Source organism: Anopheles gambiae, chromosome 2 (assembly GCF_943734735.2).
Source record: "Anopheles gambiae chromosome 2, idAnoGambNW_F1_1, whole genome shotgun sequence".
NCBI lineage: Eukaryota > Metazoa > Arthropoda > Insecta > Diptera > Culicidae > Anopheles > Anopheles gambiae.
The window spans coordinates 99,894,618-99,915,083 of NC_064601.1; the positions used below are offsets into that span (position 1 = coordinate 99,894,618).

A 20,466-nucleotide genomic window follows, 5' to 3' on the forward strand; every position below is an offset into this window, starting at 1 on the left:
GATTTATGCAATATATTACAAGAAAATAGCCATTATTTGCGTAAATTAAATTTCGAAAAATTGTTATTCAATTTTGCTGCTTCTGCAGCTTATTTGTATATTTTTTGCTCAATTTTGGCTTAAACATTATTATCAATTATTAAATTATTATTAACTCTGAACGAAAAAACCTATTTTTCGTATCTTTCTAATCATAAACTGCAACCACTTGCTAATTTTTCTATCCACAAACTGCATCAGGAAGCCAACCACGTGCCTGCAACCACGTGACTACCTGCAGCATGTTCAAACACGCGCACCCAAAATGCGTCCATTACTGTACGCAGCCCCCGGGTACGCAGTATGCGAGAGCAAGAAGCGAGCAATCGAAAACAGAAAAAACGGCCCAAAGTGCCCGGCACGGGTGCAAACGGTGGTCCAAGGGCAAAGGGATGGCCGTGGGAAGACGCGCGCACCATGGTTGGAAATAGTTGTGCGATGACTCATCGCCCAAGCTGTTGCGGCCCAGCTCTTGTGGCTTGCGTATACATGCTCTGCTTCGGCATCTTCTTCTCCTCAACGCAATAAAAGGGGGAAAACAGGGCAACGACAACAACAAGTGTTGTTGTTTGATTTCTCTCGCCATCGCTCTCTCTCTCTCTCTCTCGCTCTCATTTTCGATCATTCTGAGAAACTGAGGCAAATAGGTAGATATAAAAAAAAAACGAATCCCAGCCTACCAAGCAACACGGCAACAGAGCGAGGAAGCGGGATAGAAATAGCCAACATTGATCACAGAACAAAATGATCTCAGAAGACAAAACAGAACGTAACAACTATGTGTGCCCGTTCGTGGGGTCGGCGCCCACCGGGCACCAGCACTCAGAGATCGCTTGAATACGCGCTTGAAAAAGAACTTGAGTTGGCGAAATTATTCAAGTGATCCGTCGGGTCCCGAAGCCGAAGCAATCCCGAAGCCGAAGCAAAACCCGAACGGGGGTCTGCACGAACCTTCGTTTAATTTGTCCCCTCCCCCTTTTTTGCCAGGATTTCTTTCCGAAATAATACAGTGCGAACCATTATATCAACATTATTCGATTTATTGAATATCGAACCAACATATAAAAAACACAACACTTGCACAATAATCACTGCACTTAATTCTACATTAACGCACATAATAAAAAAAAAACACTTTTTCACTCGCACAGTGAAAAAAAAAACAAAATCAGCACAGCACTTTCTGCTTCTCATCGCTGTTGCTCCTGGTTTTTCTCGCTGCACTGTACGGGCCAATGCTATAACACTACGACACAGCCACAGGTTTTTGATGTCTCCGTTCGCCGTGAAACACACATGAAATGGAAGAAAAATTATATTAATTAGAAGGGGGGATGTTGGTTGATAATTTTAATCACTTTTACTTACCTCAAATTAAACAAAACTCCATTTTTTACGGGGTTTATCCGCCAAGCGCTGAAACACCACACGAGCACCAACCTCACTGGACTGAAAGTAAAGCCTACTGCGTGAATGTGTGTATGCGCTTCTGCCAAGCCAACTGCGCCGTACTGCGTGTGTAGCCAAGTACGTGTGTGTGTATATTTGCACCACTGGACACAGAACACAAACCTCACCGCACAGCAGAGCGTGTGTCGCCAAGTGTGTGCATGTGTGTATTTGCACCACTGAATTCTGAACGTCCACCGCACCGCACCACACAGCGTGTATCGCCAAGTGCGTGGCTGTGTGTAGTATCACCGTGGACTGCAGAAAACTACCTGCACTAGAACAGAGCGCTGGTATGGTCAAATGTGTGCATGTGTGTACTTGCTCCACTGAAAGCCGGTATCGCACCAGATTTCGGGTGTCGCCTTGTGCGTGCGTGTGTGTTATTGTCACAGCACACTCGTTCATCTTTTTTTTTCTTTTTTCGCTTGAGCCACTCGATTTCGTTCTTCGCTGATTTTGGCAGCGCACGAGGGGGTTTCGGCTTCAACTTCCAACAACAACAACCACACGAGGAGGCTCGGGGACACTCATCAGGGGAAAATCGCTCAAATTAGAGCGAGAGACAGATAGAAAAAGTGAAAGGTCAATATAAAATCTTCGGCTTTTGACTGTTGGGCGTGTTGCAACGTGTTTCTGCTTATCTTTTTTCCGCTTGCTTCTTCCTACGGGCACCCTTTCCCCGTCCTCATCCTGCAGCGGGGTGCAGCGAAAGAATGCACATTCCCTTGCATGCGCGCCTTCGTGCTTCGGCAACCTGTTTCTTCTCAGCGCAGAAGGCGCATTGGGATCGATCCACAGATTATATGACCCGCTGCTCGAATGCTAACGCCGTGACGCTGTCCTTGAGCATTTGAGAGGACTGCTTGTGGAAGGGGAATGGTGAATGGTTTTTGTTTTATGTGTGATTTTCTGTTTTCCCTCCACGAGGTCCACGCAGCATTGATGGAATTTGGCCGTTATCCGGCTATCCCGTGCTCGGTGGCGTCCCCGGTGGCGCTAGACGTTTTGCGATAAGCGCAGGCAAAGGGACGGTTTTTCCACTGCCACTGTTCTCGTGTTTATCCACGTTTCCGGGAGAGATGGATGAAGGCACAGACATAGAAACACAATTTATTTACAATCCAGATAAATGCGACAACAAATGGTTGGAAGATAAAAGGTTTCGTTTTGAACTGTAGAAGCTGCACAAGGACAGCAAAAATATAAATAATAGTTTGTTTTAATTGCTTAAAATCTTTATCGTTAAGTTTTAAAAATAAGGAGCTAATAAAATTATTTCCATAAGTCTATGCGCTCATAAAATTCCCCCAACAATCTGCACGAACGAACTGCACTTGTGTGCTGCAAAGTAATGAAACGCTAAAATGCGGCACAAAGTTCAACAAACTTTACGTTTCTTCCGGATTGTTTTTTTGGTTTTCTTTTTTTTATTATTTTTTGCTTCTCCATTCGTTTGTCCACCAAAAAAGGGGTGACATTCGCGAACCACACACACACACACACGCAGAAAAACGTGTTGCTTGACGCCGCGTCCTAGCGGTTGTTGTTCTTATTATTGTTTTTATCATTAATTCCCTCCTTTCCACCCCACCACCCACAACACTTTGAAAAAGTGTTAATAAAGCTGCAAAAAAATGAGAACGAACGATTCGAACCTCGATCTGTTCACAACCGGATTTGCCGGAGTTTCGAAGCTCTATCGGTAAAGCAAACGTGCTAAATGGAAGCTTGATGGGCGACAAATCTGACGAATTGAACGAGTATGTGTGTAGTAAACATCAGCAACAAACGACATCGTACAATACACCCAAACCCCAGGTTGGTGGTGATGGTGCAAATTAGCGGGGGCGCCAATTTCAAACAGTACAGTGCGCTATGGATTTTGTTGGCACGTTGATACGCAAGGGCTTACGCAAATGGTGACACTTGCTCTCGATAGTTACACTGCTAAACACATCTCTGAAGCTAAAGAAAAAAAAACCCCAACTTGTGTTTATGTTTGTTCGATTGTTTGTGTTAAATGACCTCAAAGATACGAATCTTTATAAAATGTTTCTTCGAATTGAATTACGATCAACAGTTTATCCGAACTATTAAACAGCTTCTTTCTTATTTAACTATCGGCGTATTCATTTAGAAAGGAGATATTCATACTGAAAACTAAGGAAAATAATATACGAATTATACTCAAAAGGCTATAAAAAGATAGAACGTAAATATAAAAAAAACTCTATTTAACGATTTGAATAGGGTTTTGCAACGCTCGCGAGTTGTTTTCCAACAATACATTTATCAAATACATATCAAAAGCCTATCGATAGAAAAGACCTTTTTTTGGCTTTTTGTAGACAAAATACTAAGCGAGACAATTTCTTTCCAAGAAGATCCTTCGAAGGGTAATTCTTTGGCTTACTTGCAAAAATAAATCTACTACCTTGCTGTTACCCGGAATTTTCACCAATGCGGACGAAGACATGCATGTAGGCATTTTTTTTTTATTCTACCTTCGATTTTTATCAATTCTTCCTCAGTTTATACTACAACTTTGTTGGAGTAGAGCTTTTGTTATTATTAACATGTGTTGCAGCTGGAGGATGAGGATGGAAGATGCTGCACCGGTTTGCTAGCTAGGGTATCATATTGAAATTCCGCCAAATTTCGCTTGAAATTTAGTTTTGGGGACATTGCTTGCCGCTGTGAAACCAGCGGACGCTCTTACATGTTTGTTCATGTTGCCCAGGTACTATTTCACTATTTGGCCGGTTGCATCCATCGACCGGCCAAGATAACGCAGGAATGTAACGAATTGTCCCTCGGCCTTCAATTTCAGCATCTTTTGAAGCTTCTTGATACTCAGAGTCGTCGGGCTTTCGGAACTTTATTTTTTTCTAATAATAGTGCCAAGAAATTGATAATGCCGGGACAGGCTTATACGATGACACTGTCGCCCGGAGTCCTTTTTAGACGCTACGGGATGCCGTTCTTCGATCGCACACGCTTGTAAACGAAGTTGCTTCAGTTTTGTTGGTCATCACGATTAGAGTTCGGTTGATAGAGGTGTCAAATTTTGTGTTCCAACTCATGGGATACTATTATTGAAAGTGTAATTAACGTTTCGTTAGTGCGCGTTTAGCTAAACCCAGGAAAAATAATTTAGTTTTAGTAATTTTTTAATGAAAAAATAAGCTCATTCGACACCTTAAGAACAACCATTTAATAAACACACATTGATTACATATTTGCCAATTGTTTTAATTAACATAGAATCAAGCCAAACGGAACCTCCTTGTCCGTTCTTAAAGCGTTCCAAGACGGCCATTATGAAGGATAAAATAGATACACAAATTTAAAGTCGTATATACATATTGAAAGTCAAATTGTTAAGAAATCAAGTAAGGCAATCTTATGCAATATCTTCTAAAATTACGATAACTCTTTTGATTGAAAATACAACCGAAGCCGTGTTAATTTTAGTCAGAATAAATAACTCTCCCGATTAAACATTTTATATGTTAACGAAAAATGCATTCAGCAACTCTTTGTTATCCTTCAATTTGGATTTGAATTGAATCATGCTGTTTATTTAATATTCTTGCTTCCAAAACAAATCTTCCTTCTCGAACATTCCACCTGCGCCTTACATCCGTCCACTACTGTACATCACTCAAAAATAACAAGGATGGAGGGGAAGGAGGTAACAAAAAGCCGGGAGTCCCATTTTAACAGCTTTCAAACCCGTGCATACACGCATTGGCTCGGCAGCCCCAAACGCAGCACCGTCGGCGAAGGTTGTGTGTCCGCGCGCGCACCCGCACGCGGGATTTTGTTGTCTTCTTCTGTCTGTTAATTCTCTCCCGTTCCTTTTTAATGCCATTCCGCGGACGAGATGGAAAGAAACAAGCCAAACTGCCGCCAATCCCCAAAAACTGTTTCCCTCGCTGCCTCCCCCCACAAACAGATGTAGGATGTAGACAAAGGGGCGTGAGTGAGTGAGGGCTTGTGAAAAACCAGGCGCAAAATTCGAACGGCGTACAACACGCGCACCGCCAGCCAGCAGCAGCACCACCGCGCACACATGCAAAAAGCACGAAGCCTCCCAGCACGATCGTGCACGAGCGCGCACGGGTAGCCAATCGCAGCGCCGGTGGATGACGTTATGCGGGCTATTTTTAGCACCATGAATCATATGTTCCCGTACAAAACCGCACACACTACTGTAGCAGCGCACGCACACCAGCAAACCGCCCCGTACGGGTGAAGCTTTCATCAAGTCGGCTTCATTTTTCCATTCTCCATTCATTCGCTTTTCTACCTTCAAGCCGGACGGGTGTGTGTCTGTACGCGCGCGCGTGCGTGCATTTTGTTTTCCCTGTCGGCCGACAGTAGCCAGAGTACCACGCCAGAAAGCACGCGAAAGCAACCGCACGGGATATTGGGGTTTTCCAACCACCGCTCTTGGGCGAAAGAAACAGAAACGAAACAGTACTTGTGCGTGTGTGTGTGTGTGTGGTTTGTGATTTATGCGTGGTTTTGTGACAGCAAATTGGAAAGATAAGTTGAAAGGGTGTGTAATGTCGTCATCGCCCTTGTGCCGCGCGCCACAGTGAGAAGGAATATTGGTGCAACAATAATCGCGTCGAATGTGTATTTCGACAGTCCCGTCCGTCCGCAACACACAACGGTGACACCATCCATCCCGTCTTTTTTGCTAAGTAGGCGTAGCGTGAATTAGGCGTAGGCCGCCCTGTGTGTGCATTGCGAAATATATTCCACACCCCTCCCGCCCTGTGCTCGCGTGTGTGTGTGTGTGCACGTGTGCGCTAGTGTGTGGTGTGTGAGTTGCCGTGTAGAAACGCGTGAAAAATCCACCCCACCGTCAAAGAGGCAAGGAGCGGCGGTGTGTGTGCTGTGGCGGAACATTCTGTGCAATACTTTGTTGTTCCGTGTGTGCATGTGTGTGTGTGCGGAGACACAAATCCATTATTATTGCGCGGTCTTTCATTGGTGTTGACGTTTGCACGTACGGGAGAGCGCGCGCGTGCACGTGTGTGTGAGTGAGTGAGTGCGTACGCGATAGCTCGCCCGTGCAGTTAGTGTGCGTGTGTGTGTGTGTGTGCGACAAAGCAAAGAGCAAACTGCAGATAAAAAAATAACCCCCCCGTACATTTCGCGAAGCGTTTGAGCTCGTTCGCCAAATAGAACGCACTCGCTTGACGGGAACGATACGGCCCATAAACCTCAGCAAGAAAGAAAAACAACACCACCAACTACACACTTCAAGTGGCCTTACCAGGAAAAAGCAAAAAGCAAGCAAGCAGCAACAACAACAAAAAGCAAAAGCAAACGACAGAGATAATCATTGTGTGTGTTCGTGTGCGTACGTGTACTTGTGTGAGTGTGGCACTTCAAATTGCCTGTCATTTCCTCCTCTGTGACCATCCGTTTGTTGTGATAAAGTATCCGTCATCGCAAAGGCTTGACAGTAGTGTGTGGTGCCATTAAAGCAAAGCAAAGCAAAAAAAAAAGCGCCATTCTTCCCGTACCTCGGGTGTTGTAAAAGCTCGTTAACCTTCCAAGGTGAATCCGTAATTAAATCGAAATTAAAAAACCGCGTCTGCACCTACCAAACAACACCCTGTTATTTCGTTGTACGTGGATGTGTTGTGTGTGTGCGTGTGTGAGAAAACAAACAAGTGTCAGTGCGTCCTTCGATCCGTGAAAGGAACCCGAAGGTTGTGTTGTTTATCCCTGTACGCAATTTGACATTTCTCGTTGTTCTTGTCTCTGCTCCAAAACAAAACAACACACACACGGTGCCTCGGTTCGGATTTGGGAAAAACCCACGGAAATTTGTGCAACGATTCCACCATCCCAATAACCACACACAGCCACGATGCGAAACAACGTGCTGAGCAGTAAGCACGCCAACAACAACAACACGATGGAGTCGTTCTACGAGGACGCAAACGCCCAGTTCCTTCCGGCCACAACGAACGGTGGCGGTGGTGGGGGTGGCGGTGGCGGTGTGGTAGTAGTGACGACGGGCAACGGGAATGGGTTGAAGCGGCCGGCCACCCTCGAGCTGAACCTCGGCCCCGGGAAGGCGCGCAAGACGCGGTACAACACGTCCATCACGATGCCGTCGGTGCTGCCGTCCCCGGACCTGCAGATGCTGAAGCTGGTGTCGCCCGAGCTGGAGAAAATCATCAGCACCAACGCGACGCTGCCCACTCCGACCCCGAGTGCCATCATCTTCCCGCCGTCGGCCACCTCCGAGCAGCAGCAGTTCGCGAAGGGGTTCGAGGATGCGCTCCTCTCCATCCACAAGAAGGACACGACCAGCAAGCTCAACACGAACGTGCCCACCAACACCACCACCAACAACAACAACAATAGTAGTACGAGTAACAACAACAACAACAACAGTGCCAACAGTGTCACCCTCGTCGGTCCGTCGGCGATCGAGCGGCTCTGTCCAACGACGGCAGCGGTCGCCCCCGTGACGGCCATCGCGACGGCAAACACCGCCACCAGTATGGTGGCGGCCGCGACGGTCGGCCATCACACCGGCATGAGCGGAGGGGAAATCACGTACACCAACCTGGGTAAGTGGGCGAGAAAGAGGCCCCCCCCACGTGCACAGTTTTCACCGTGACTTACATCCCACTTTTCTTTTCCCTTTCCCCACAGACTACCCCGGTGTGGTGAAGGAGGAACCGCAGCCGACGACGTCCGCCGCCAGCAACCAGTCGCCCCCGGTCAGCCCGATCGACATGGAGTCGCAGGAGCGCATCAAGCTGGAGCGCAAGCGGCTGCGGAACCGGGTCGCCGCCTCCAAGTGCCGGAAGCGGAAGCTCGAGCGCATCTCGAAGCTGGAGGACCGGGTGAAGGAGCTGAAGGCGCAGAATGCCGAGCTGGGCGGGGTGGTGTGCAATCTGAAGCAGCACATCTTCCAGCTGAAGCAGCAGGTGATCGAGCATCACAATTCCGGCTGCACGATCACGCTGCAGGGCAAGTTTTGAATGCACCAAGAGTGTAGCAATCTCGGTTTTTTGGGCTTGGTTTGCGGTCCGAATGTTCGTCCGTCGTCTACAAAAGCAACACGGTGTGCATCCCATCCTTTTAGGTGTCCTCTAGCAAACAAAGGGAGAAAGTGCGTGCGTGCGTGCGTCGTGATACGATTTTTGTTTGTATTTTTGTTTGTTTGTGAGGGATGTTTCTTTTTAGTTTGTGTGTGAATAGAGAGAGAGAGAGGGAGGCGCCGGTCGTCATGAGGGCGACTAAAAAGAAACTACTAGGTAGTGTATACACGACCCGGGAATTGATTTCCGCGGCTCTCTTCAGGTTCAGGTCTTTCGTAGTAAAGGGAAAAGCGCAATGAGGGGAGAGAGAGTTAGTTACTCGAAAACAAAACAAAACAAAACACATTTACGCGAACAAAGCTTATTGCCATTGTGAGACACAGAAATGCCTTATCGTATTAGAATTGATAGCCTATATATTTGGGTATGGAACGCCGCCGCAGGGGGATTTGGGGTGTTTTGGCGCTTCTCGGTACTAATAGAGCAGGACCATAGCGGGAGATGTATGTAAAACAACGGTGGATAATGCTAGTGTTTACCACTACTTGCTCTGTGCGTTTGTCGTTCAACGCGAACGATTGTTTGTGCAGGAAACAAAGCAAGAGGAGAGCAGCGATTTTGCGGATCGATGTTGTTAGCAATAGGTTGTTAAGTCTCCTTTAGGGTAGCAGGGGTTGGTAGTAAGTTCCGAGGTGTAGCATTCAAACGAGTCAGATTGTTTTTCAAATGCTTTAGACTTCGGTTGAAACAAAAACAGAAAAAAAAACAAGTGCTTCTAGTCGTTGGATCGAGCCGTCCGTGTCTGTCCGTACCACCTACCCGTGGCGCGTGATGGACACGGTCGACTCGAATTCTCCTGCAGCGCCGCAGCATGAGAAAGTGCCGCATTGAAAGTGCATCCCGCAATGCTAGTGTCATATTGTTAGTTTTACATGATTTTTTATGTATAAATAGAGCTTTTATTTAGGTGTAACTGCTTTCTTGCACAGCGCGATAGATTGATTCTTTCCTTTTTTGCTTTCTACCATCTCCGATAGTTTTCTATAGTCAAAACGATCTGATCCCAGTCTGTTGCGTTGCCTAAAACCATCCCGACCGCACAGTTTTACAGTTTCCTTTGTCACATTCAATTCTCGCTCTGTAAAAACTATGCTTTCAATCGAAATAACATGCCAGGAAGTGGTGTGATACATGCCATACATTTCAAAGGGGAAGCTGCTTTCCCATGCTTCCGCCCTCCCCCACCACCATTTCAAAGCAATTTACTCTAGTGACTCTAACACGACAACACGCTTTTGGGAGTTGTCGGGTTTAGAAATGTTTCCTAATTTTGTGTAATATGAGAAGTGCTTGTGAGGTGGTTGCACGTGCAATTGCAAGATGTATATAATTTAGAACGGAAAGCGAGCGAACCCCGAAAGTCACAGTGCGTGCCAGTGTGAGCGTACACCGCCACGAGGTGTAGAAATGAATGCTAATATAAACAAACAAACAAAAGGATGCAATTTTTGTTTTCAACTATTTACTTGTAGCTTGTAGAAAAAAAGGAGAAAGTGAGGAAGCACCATGTGCTAGTTCGTTTGCGCGACGGCGTAAGAGAGACAGACAGATGTGAGAGTCATTTGAAGAAAGATATTTATTTGTAAGCGTTTATCGATTTCGTTTATCAACTTTATTTTTGAAAATATTTACAAATAAAATCGACCATTTCGCTATTTAGTTTTGCCAAACGTTAAATCTTCGGAGGGCGTTTTTATTTTTTTATTTTTCAAAGTACAATATCTACGAAAAAGTGTCACACACACATACATACAGTGATTGTGGTACGCGGACACGGTTGTGGGATTTTCTGCCGTATGGCTGTATGTGGCCGCCCTGCTTATTAGCTCTTCACTGTTGACGCAATTACGTCATCATCGATGGGTACCCGCGGGTCGGCCGTGGAGTTGTTGACCTTCACTCCCTCTCCCGCTCTCTCGACGGTTGGGATGGTAAAATCTTGGTGAAGCGCGAGATATGGAGTCGGCAGTGTTTTGGTGGTGTAAATACGGCGACACTATTAACGCGTTTGATAATGCACGCCGAAGGAATGAAATTAGCGTTATTTTATTTTGTTCAATGTATAAAAAACGGCCAAAATTGCCTCTTTGTTAGGGAAGCGGTGGCATTAAACCTGTCTCTGAAAGGTAATGTGTGCATGTGTGCTGGGCGGAAAGAAAGACATGAAAATAACGTAAGTATGAGCGAAACATGAATTTTAACCAACTCTTTTTATTTTGATTGTTTTACAAATGTTCGCTGCATTACCACAAGTTTCATCTATCTTGAATAAAAAATGACTTGAAATGTGCATTACCATTTTTTTTTGTTGGTAAACTGATTTATTTGAAGGGCACTGTAATTAAAATGCAATTGCATACTTTCAGGCGTCAGATACGCGTGCATTTAAACAAACGCTACATTGCATACTGTTAGGCGTATGACGGTCAAAATCAGTGCAATTTATATCTTGGGCTATTTAACTATTCGTTTTAGGGTGTTATTTCCACTTCTTCAAATAATTATTTTATTTATCTCTTATTTTGCTTAGTTATTATCATTATTATTATTATTAAAGCTATTGCAAAAACAGCGAAATATGCTTAAAACGTACGTTTTATTAATGTAAATGTCCGTAAATGCGTTTATAAAAAAAAGTACAACGAACCAGTTATTGACTAATAAATAATAATAGACCCCCCCCTTCCTCCCAACCACGTTACTCGTTAAATTCCAGCATATCAAAATCATCGTCATCCCATTCCTGCGCCGCTTTCGTTTGTTTCGGGCTGACTTTCTTGCTCAAACTCTCCGCCACCGGTACCGCAAGCATCGTACCGTCCGCATCCGTTTCCTTCTCTTTCGATTCCATGATTTCCCACAGCTCCAGATCATCGTCCGCCCCGTTTAGCGTGCTGGAATCGCCCACCATGCCGCCGTCCTGCGTCGACTGGCTGTTCGGCTGGCTGTTCCAGCGGGCCGACTGGTTCGCGGCCGCTGCCGCATGCCCCTGGCGTGGCCGCTCCTTCCCTTCCATCGTCAGCTGGCTCAGCTCGAAGTACTGGTTCGGGTGGTTAATGCCCTCCTCCAGTTTCATTTCGTGCACCACCTCAAAGTACTTCCCGCACGCGATCTGATAGTGACCCTTCGCCGCATACCCGGCCACCTCGTCCGCATCGATCGCACTCAGCCCGTAACCGGTCAGCTTCATCTTGAGCGTGCTGGAATCGAGATTCTTAAACGGACAGCCGTGCGTTTCCCCCGGCCCGATCGGTGTCGTGATCACCTTCATGCAGGAAAACGGCGAGTAGTTAATGCGCGAACCCTCCTTGCCGTAATTGTGCCGGATCGCGTACGCGTACTCCTTCTCGAACTTCTCGATCGGCACCTTGCCGCGGGTGAGCTCCTCGCGCCAGAAGCGCAGCGCATCCTCCATCGTGACACCGATCGCCTTCAGAAACAGCGTGTACTGCATGCGGCCCACGTGCTTCAGGTGGTGCGTCGCGCGCAGCGTATCGTGCACGTTGCGCATGCACAGCGCGAACGATTTCTTCGACAGCTGGTCGAGACTTTCCACCGGTACACTGCCCGTCTTGGCCACCGTGTAGTTTTTACCCGTGTACGACGTGTGGATCGATTTCAGCAGCATCGCGAACCGCTCGTCGATTTCCAGCGTCGGCAGCAGGCGCAGATGACCTTTCAGCCCGTCCTCGATCAGCTGCTGGTGCTTCTTGCCGATCACGTGCGTGAAGTGCTCGGGCGTGATGTACGCGACACCCGCCTTGAGGAAGCATTTGCGGTCGCGCACCAGGTTCAGCACCTCGGTAAAGTGCACCGCGTAGAAGTCGGTCGTTTCCATCTTGAGCCGCGTGTGGTTGTACGTGCTCGCGCACAGATGCTCGGAAATGTCCAGCTTTTCCTCGTCCGACAGCGGCTTGTAGTCGAGCTCGTACACTTCGAGAAAGTCCTTCACGTCGCGCATCGACAGCGCGCCGAACTTGAGCCGGAACAGTTCCATCTCGCGCGCCACGAACCAGCGCCGCAGCTCCTCCGACCGGCAGTAAGCGAACCTCAGGATGAAGTGGGACAGATAGTCTCTGCGACGGGCCGCCTTGCTTGCATCGTCGTTCAGGTTGCCGCGCGCCAGCTTGGCGTACGTTCGCAGCCCCTCGTGATTGACCTCCGCGAGTACAGCCTCGCGCCACGCTTCCGAGGACACTTTTGGGTTTTTGGCCGTCACCTGCTCGAGCAGCCGCAGCATCTTGAGACGTTCCAGGGCCAGCTTCTCGAACTCGTCGATCGTCAGGTCCACGATCGGTGGTATCAGGTAGAAGCACACGTTGTGCGGGATGATGTGCTCCAGCGCCAGATCCGCCGAAAAGCGCTTCGCGTTCAGATAGTTCTGTCTCGAGTTGATCATTTTGCGGGGGTTATTATTTAAAAAAACACTGACAACATACACAAAGTCTGCCCCCAGTGCGAGGTTCTTCCAATTCCACAACAAAGCGACGTTGTTGTGGCGCGTTTGGCGCGCATTTTGCACCCAACCGACTGACAGCTGTCAAAGGGACTGTTTGTTATTTTTCGACTTTCATCGATTTTGAAAACGTCAAACGAAAAAAAAGTCGACCAACTCGAGAGGCAAGCGCGTCCGCCCGGAGAGATTTGTTTATAAAGTGGCGTCCCAAAAGGAAATTTCGTTTTTTTGTAGGAAAAATAACTTAAAATAGGTTGGGCTGCGCCTAGACGCGAGCACAACCGGTGGGCGTGATGGGGCAGTGAAAGGTACGGTGAAATATTTGTTCGGAAAGGTTGGAAATTGTGGTGCAATTTGGCTGCCTCTATCTGCCGGACTGGACGTGTACAAGCTTGCACAAAGGTAAAGTGGTCGGGCGCTGGTTTTTGGAAGATTCTTCCATTTTCCTGCCGTGAAAATAAGCTAAAGATTGTTGTAAAAGTGTGTTTTCAATAATTTAAAATAATTTATTTTGATTATTACCTTCGCCAGCAGTGCTACAAGCTAGCCAAGTGGACGAGAAAGAAGAAGAAGAAGAAGAACTCCGAATTGCGGATCTAATTTTCCAGGAAATCTCCCAATCCCACCCAATCAACCATGCATATAAAACAGGTAAGAAAGTCGCAATGAAACTGTCTACAAATAATGTAAATAAACATTTTGCCATCCCAACCACTGCCTGCAGGTTATCATCCAGGGCTTCAAAAGCTACCGGGAGCAAACGGTGGTGGAGCCGTTCGACAAACGCCACAACGTGGTGGTCGGCCGAAACGGTTCCGGCAAGAGCAACTTCTTCTACGCCATCCAGTTCGTGCTGAGCGACGAGTTTACGCATCTGCGGCCCGAGCAGCGGCAGGCGCTGCTGCACGAGGGAACGGGCCCGCGGGCCATGTCCGCGTACGTGGAAATCATCTTCGACAACTCGGACAACCGCGTCCCGATCGACAAGGAGGAAATCTACCTGCGGCGCGTGATCGGCGCGAAGAAGGACCAGTACTTCCTGAACAAAAAGGTCGTGCCCCGGTCGGAGGTGGTCAATCTGCTCGAGTCGGCCGGCTTCTCCAACTCCAACCCGTACTACATCGTGAAGCAGGGCAAGATCAACCAGATGGCGACCGCGCCGGACTCGCACCGGCTGAAGCTGCTGCGCGAGGTGGCCGGCACGCGCGTGTACGACGAGCGGAAGGAGGAGTCGATGAATCTGCTGCGCGAGAGCGAGGGCAAGCTGGAGAAGATTTCCGAGTATCTGCGCACGATCGAGGACCGGCTGAAGACGCTGGAGGAAGAGAAGGAGGAGCTGTCCGAGTATCAGAAGTGGGACAAGGCGCGCCGCACGCTCGAGTACGTGATCTACGAGACGGAGCTGAAGGAGACGCGCAAGCAGCTGGAGGAGCTGGACGGGCAGCGCAAATCGTCCGGCGACAAGCAGCTGCTGCTGACGCAGGAGATACAGAAGGCGCAGGACCGGCTGAAGAACGCGCAGAAGGCGCTGAAGGACGCGAAGAAGGACGTGGTGACGGCGAAGGACGAGAAGTCGGTGCTGGCGACGGAGCATCAGCAGCTGCTGCGCGAGAAGACGAAGCTGGATCTGACGATCTCCGACCTGTCGGATGAGGTGCAGGGCGACAACAAGTCGAAGGAGCGGGCGGAGCAGGAGCTGGAGCGGCTGAAGATCACGATCGCGGAGAAGGAGAAGGAGCTGGAGCAGGTGCGGCCCCGGTACGAGGCGATGCGCCGGAAGGAGGAGGAGTGTTCGCGCGAGCTCAATCTGAAGGAGCAGAAGCGCAAGGAGCTGTACGCGAAGCAGGGGCGCGGGTCACAGTTCTCGTCGAAGGAGGAGCGCGACAAGTGGATCCAGGGCGAGCTGAAGTCGCTGAACAAGCAGATCAAGGACAAAATTTCGCACCAGAACAAGCTGCAGGACGACCTGAAGAAGGACATTGCGAAGCAGGGCGAGCTGGAGAAGAAGATCCAGGAGCACACGGAATCGTTCGAGCAGCTGCGCGTCCAGATCGACGAGCACAATAAGAACTTTTACGAGCTGAAGAAGAAGAAGGACCACTACCAGAGTCTCCGGAACGATATCTGGAAGAAGGAGACGGCGGTGACGCAAACGCTGTCCGGGTACAAGGAGGAGCTGGCGCGGGCCGACCAGGCGCTTCGCTCGATGGCGGGCAAACCGATCCTGAATGGGCGCGATTCGGTGCGCAAGGTGCTGGAGAGCTTTCTGCAGCGAGGTCGTGAGTATGCGGATATTGCCAACGCGTACTATGGGCCGGTGATCGAGAACTTCAATTGCGACAAGTCGATCTACACCGCGGTGGAGGTGACGGCGGGCAATCGGCTGTTCCATCACATCGTCGAGTCGGACCGCGTCGGTACGCAGATTCTGAAGGAGATGAACAAGCAGAAGCTGCCGGGCGAGGTGACGTTTATGCCGCTGAACCGGTTGCAGGTGAAGATCCACGACTATCCGGAAGATCCCGACTCGATACCGATGATTTCGAAGCTAAAGTACGAGGAGCAGTACGATAAGGCGCTGCGCTACATCTTCGGCAAGACGCTCATCTGCCGTAATTTGGAGCGGGCGACCGAGCTGGCCAAAAGCACCGGCCTGGACTGTGTCACGCTCGAGGGTGATCAGGTGTCGTCGAAGGGTTCGCTGACCGGCGGGTACTTTAACACTTCCCGGTCGCGGCTGGAGATGCAGAAGAAGCGCTCCGAGTACAGCCAGCTGATACAGGAGCACGAGAAGGAGCTGGCCGACTTTCGGGCCGAGCTGAAGCAGACCGAGGCGAACATCAACTCGATCGTGTCCGAGATGCAAAAGACGGAAACGAAGCAGGGCAAATCGAAGGACGCGTTCGAGAAGATACAGGCCGACATCCGGCTGATGAAGGACGAGCTGTCGCGCATCGAGCGCTTCCGCAGCCCGAAGGAGCGGTCGCTGGCGCAGTGCAAGGCGAACCTGGAGGCGATGACGAGCACGAAGGAGGGGCTGGAGAACGAGCTGCACCAGGAGCTGATGTCGCAGCTGTCGGTGCAGGACCAGCACGAGGTGGACTCGCTGAACGACGAGATCCGGCGGCTGAACCAGGAGAACAAGGAAGCGTTCACGTCGCGCATGAGCCTGGAGGTGACGAAGAACAAGCTGGAGAATCTGCTCACGAACAATCTGTTCCGGCGCAAGGACGAGCTGGTGCAGGCGCTGCAGGAAATCTCGGTGGAGGACCGGAAGCGGCAGCTGACCAACTGCCGCAACGAGGTGGTCGCGACGGAGAAGCGCATCAAGAAGGTGCTGACCGACACGGAGGAGGTCGACCGGAAGCTGAGCGAAGCGCTCAAGCAGCAGAAAACGCTCCAGAAGGAGCTGGAATCGTGGATCCAGAAGGAGAAGGAAGCGCAGGAAAAGCTGGAAGAGGACGGCAAGCGGATGGAGAAGTGGGCGACGAAGGAGAACATGCTGCGCCAGAAGATCGACGAGTGCACGGAGAAGATCGCGGGGCTGGGCGCGCTGCCGAACGTGGACGCGAGCTACCAGAAGATGTCGCTCAAGTCGCTGTTCAAGGAGCTGGAGAAGGCGAACCAGCATCTGAAGAAGTACAACCACGTGAACAAGAAGGCGCTCGACCAGTTCCTGAGTTTTAGCGAGCAGAAGGAAAAGCTGTACAAGCGCAAGGCCGAGCTGGACGTGGGCAAGGACAAGATCTGCGAGCTGATGCAGCTGCTCGAGGCGCGCAAGGTGGAAGCGATCCAGTTCACCTTCCGGCAGGTGGCGGCCAACTTTTCCGAGGTGTTCAAGAAGCTGGTACCGCAGGGCAACGGGCATTTGATACTGCGCACCACGAACGACCAGGAGGGCAACGATATGGAGCGGGAGGTGGAAACGTCGGACGAGTTTACCGGCATTGGGATACGCGTGTCGTTCACGCAGGTCGATGCGGAGATGCGCGAGATGAACCAGCTGTCCGGGGGACAGAAATCGTTGGTCGCGCTGGCGCTGATCTTCGCCATCCAGAAGTGCGATCCGGCACCGTTCTATCTGTTTGACGAGATCGACCAGGCGCTGGACGCGCAGCATCGCAGTGCCGTGGCGGACATGATACACGAGCAGAGCGACCGGGCCCAGTTCATTACGACCACGTTCCGGCCGGAGCTGATGGAGAAGGCGCACAAGTTTTACGGTGTGCGGTTCCGGAACAAGGTGAGTCACGTGGACTGCGTCACCAAGGAGGTGGCACGTGACTTTGTCGACGATGATACGACGCACGGTTAAGCGAGGGAGCGGGGGGAGTTGTATTCTCTCTCTTTGTAAGGCATTCGATTTATTTTTTAACACCTCTTTCTCGTTCTGTGTCCTGTTGGAGTGCAAGATTGCTCTTTTTTTTAATATTCCTTTTTTGATTTTCAAAAACTACATAATGGATTGAAATGATGCTCCCCAATGTCCATGTAACCCAATTTTTAAAACAGTGACACACCACGCAGGCACAGGAATCGAGGTCCATTTTTACCGTAGTTACTACTTAATCGAGCATAATCGTAGACGCTAAGCAGACGGACAGATCAAAACAGTGAAGAAAACATTATACATTAAAAAAACTCGGTAGCTGCTGGTTTGATGGGATTACATCAGTTAGAACTTAGTATTCTGTGTATTTAAACGTCACGTCACATTACAGACTATTGTATTTTTTAGATGTCTTCTGGAGTAATAAAGCATTAAAATTACCAAGAAATCGATTGAAGATGCGTTTGTGAATTAATCGTTTGGATTGATGTCAAATAAACGCAAATAGAGACCTTTCCATCGTAATTGCCCCTATTCCCGATCATAGTCACTAAACCATGCGCGGCAAATAAGAAATTAAACGCCTCGAAGTATGCAATATCATTACAAATTTCTCCTTTTTGTTACAAAATTGCATAACTCCAGGGGTAACACTCAAATCGAACCGATAAATTGTCTAAAAAATGTGTTTTCTCTGCACAAAAGGCTATTCTGCTTCTTTTACTCTAAATTATTTATCAAGTATCTCTAAATGAAATAGGTAAGCCATAATTTTACGCTATTTTACATGAAAGATCAACAACCATAGGAGTAGTAGTTTCTTTCAATTAAGTAAAAAAGCGGTTGAACCTCCCAATTGGTTGGAGGAACCGTGTAAATGATGCCAATTTGAAGAAAAAAATACAAACAAACGAAAAGATACGGTTAAGGGTAAAACATTTCCAACGAAAAGTATATATTTCCTATTATTTATTACATCATTAATCAACCAAATTGCAGCGACATTTGTGTCAGTAATCCAACGTTCAATATAGGTAAGTGCTGTCGATCGTATGGACACCGTGTGGTTGAGGGGATTTCATGTTTCCAAAGATATTTACCGCTTCTTTGCACAAGCTTACTCCGAGCCGAGCTGTTTGCCCTCGGGGCAAGAGATGGAAGGGAAAACGGTTTTTTTGTCGTTCAGAGCCCATTAAAACGTGGGACCCATCGATGTTGGTTGGTCTTTTTTTGTTTGCTCTTACGGGGATCTTTCTCTCTGTCTCTCTGTATGGTCCAGTGGGGCTGGATGGTAAGGGTAGAACTGGACTGGACTATTTCCAACACTTTTGTTCACTAAATGGCTCTCGATCGGGCGCAATGTGGTGTGTAGTGTAAGTAGAGTTTAGAACACTGACAATGACGATTACAGGGAGAAACGAAACAGTTTTCGGAGGTTTGAAACGTGTCATGACGATGTTGGATGAACGATCGAACACGATAAACGGAATGTGCTGTGCAGACACGATTGTTACCAGGGACGAATGGGACGAAATTATCAAGCCGTGGTGCTTTTGGGGTTCTCTTTGCGAGCGGAAGCAAACACATATTTACATCGTAGGGTAAAAGCAAAGCTTTTTTGAGGGGGTAGTTGTGTAGAAGTAACAGCGGCCTTCACACTGAATTGTGGCCACCCAAAGGTGCGCCTGGTTTCACTTTGCCATGTGTGTGTGTATATGTTTTGGGGGGAAGATGATATTGCGGGGCTGATGGTTTCGGTGGACTTAGGCGACCGTCGAGCGGCTGTTCGCGTGGAACTGCTGGACAGAAATGACCAGCGTTAGCACGTAGATACAGGCAGCAATCCAGCAGTTGTATGCGTTCTGAAATAAACCAACAAAACAACACGGTCATTAGGCAGCTCCAGCAGGGAGGGATCTTCGCGTTGCACGTTTCCGGACTAATCACCTGACTGTACGCGACGTCAGCGGCCGCATAAAACTCCTGCGGCGTTGGATAGTGCTCCTCCAGCGGCAGATCTTCGATCAGCGCGACACTGTTGATGTAGTAGAACACTCCCATCAGCAGCTACAGGAGGGGGGAGAAGAAACACCGGAAAGGACATTCCAGGATGTATTGAATTATCGATTACTCATCAGCGCTCCCTCGGCTTCTCCCCTGGTGCACGGGATAAACAAACCAACCAGCGCCAGGGTCGCAGCCTCCCACCGAGGGGCAAGACAACTTACCAGCTGGATAATGCCCCAGACGGAGATAATCAACCCGCACAGGGAAAGTTTCGGTCCACAGATCGGCATTTTCGCGGCGTGTCAATACTGGATACGGGAGAATGTGGTGCAAAAGAGCAAAATACGCCTGCCCGAAAAATTTCGTCGTTCACCCTCGAGCCACTGCAGAGTTGATCACAAGACTCTTTTTTTCTTCCCTTTGCTCAGCCGTCACTGGGTCATGTGACAGCTCGCCTACAGGGAGAGAGAGCTGTCATTTGGGCTGGTGTAAATGAAGGAGCGTGTACACGGCTGCAGGCCAAAAACGCGGTTTTCGCGAGCTCGCCAACGCTCCAAATCGGTGCGTTTTTCCCTCGCTGGCGATACTTTTTGGAAGACGTTGGAACGGTTTTTGACGTTTCGGGCGAGGGTTTTTGAGGATTCAAGATGGCCGCCGAAAATGCTCGCGCTGGTGTGCGTTTGTGCTGGTGGGCAAAATTAAATGGCAAAAAAAAAAAAAAATACATTCAACTACCTCTTCCCCTTATTAACTTCACGGGGTCCTACATTTCATGTGTGTGCCATATTAGCATCTGGCTTTTCGTGTGGGACAGTTTTGTAACGCAAGTGTCACGTCGGTTTGTCGGTGTCTGCGCTCCGCCGTCTCATTTGCTCATACATGTTCTGCTATTGCATCAGCTGATTCGGTGGTGGCGTGCCATGCTGTTTGATGATTACGAATGTGATGCGCGTAAATTTTCACCAACACAACGAAAGGCATATGGAAAAGGTGGACAAAGCGTTCGATGTGATGTGGGGGAGGGGGGGGGGGGGGACGAG

The 20,466-nt window shown here is 48.9% G+C and overlaps 4 protein-coding genes across 5 annotated transcripts; 2 read left to right on the top strand and 2 right to left on the bottom strand.

The window, feature by feature from the left end:
- Positions 1-5,241: 5,241 nt before the first annotated feature.
- Positions 5,242-10,310, top strand: LOC1276998 (transcription factor Jra). Its single transcript, XM_001688812.2, has 2 exons — positions 5,242-8,096; positions 8,182-10,310. The coding sequence occupies exons 1-2, from the start codon at positions 7,385-7,387 to the stop codon at positions 8,511-8,513; spliced, it is 1,044 nt and encodes a 347-aa protein (XP_001688864.2). The 5' UTR covers positions 5,242-7,384; the 3' UTR covers positions 8,514-10,310.
- Positions 10,311-11,210: 900 nt separating this feature from the next.
- Positions 11,211-13,163, bottom strand: LOC1276999 (DNA primase large subunit). The gene has a single exon (XM_316421.4). The coding sequence runs from the start codon at positions 13,030-13,032 to the stop codon at positions 11,332-11,334; it is 1,701 nt and encodes a 566-aa protein (XP_316421.4). The 5' UTR covers positions 13,033-13,163; the 3' UTR covers positions 11,211-11,331.
- A 65-nt stretch (positions 13,164-13,228) lies between these two features.
- On the top strand, positions 13,229-17,867 carry LOC1277000 (structural maintenance of chromosomes protein 3). 2 transcript variants are annotated; one of them, XM_061646717.1, is made up of 3 exons: positions 13,229-13,491; positions 13,621-13,740; positions 13,814-17,867. In XM_061646717.1, exons 2-3 carry the CDS (start codon positions 13,726-13,728, stop codon positions 17,402-17,404), a joined length of 3,606 nt encoding a protein of 1,201 aa, XP_061502701.1. In that variant the 5' UTR covers positions 13,229-13,491; positions 13,621-13,725; the 3' UTR covers positions 17,405-17,867. The 2 variants fall into 2 exon arrangements, with proteins under 2 accessions (XP_061502701.1, XP_316422.3); XM_316422.5 differs by having other exon boundaries at positions 13,245-13,491; positions 13,624-13,740.
- Positions 17,868-18,338: 471 nt separating this feature from the next.
- On the bottom strand, positions 18,339-19,901 carry LOC1277001 (ribonuclease kappa). Its single transcript, XM_316423.5, has 3 exons — positions 19,648-19,901; positions 19,367-19,486; positions 18,339-19,281 (listed from the first exon to the last, which is right to left on the bottom strand). Exons 1-3 carry the CDS (start codon positions 19,714-19,716, stop codon positions 19,183-19,185), a joined length of 288 nt encoding a protein of 95 aa, XP_316423.3. The 5' UTR covers positions 19,717-19,901; the 3' UTR covers positions 18,339-19,182.
- Positions 19,902-20,466: the final 565 nt, after the last annotated feature.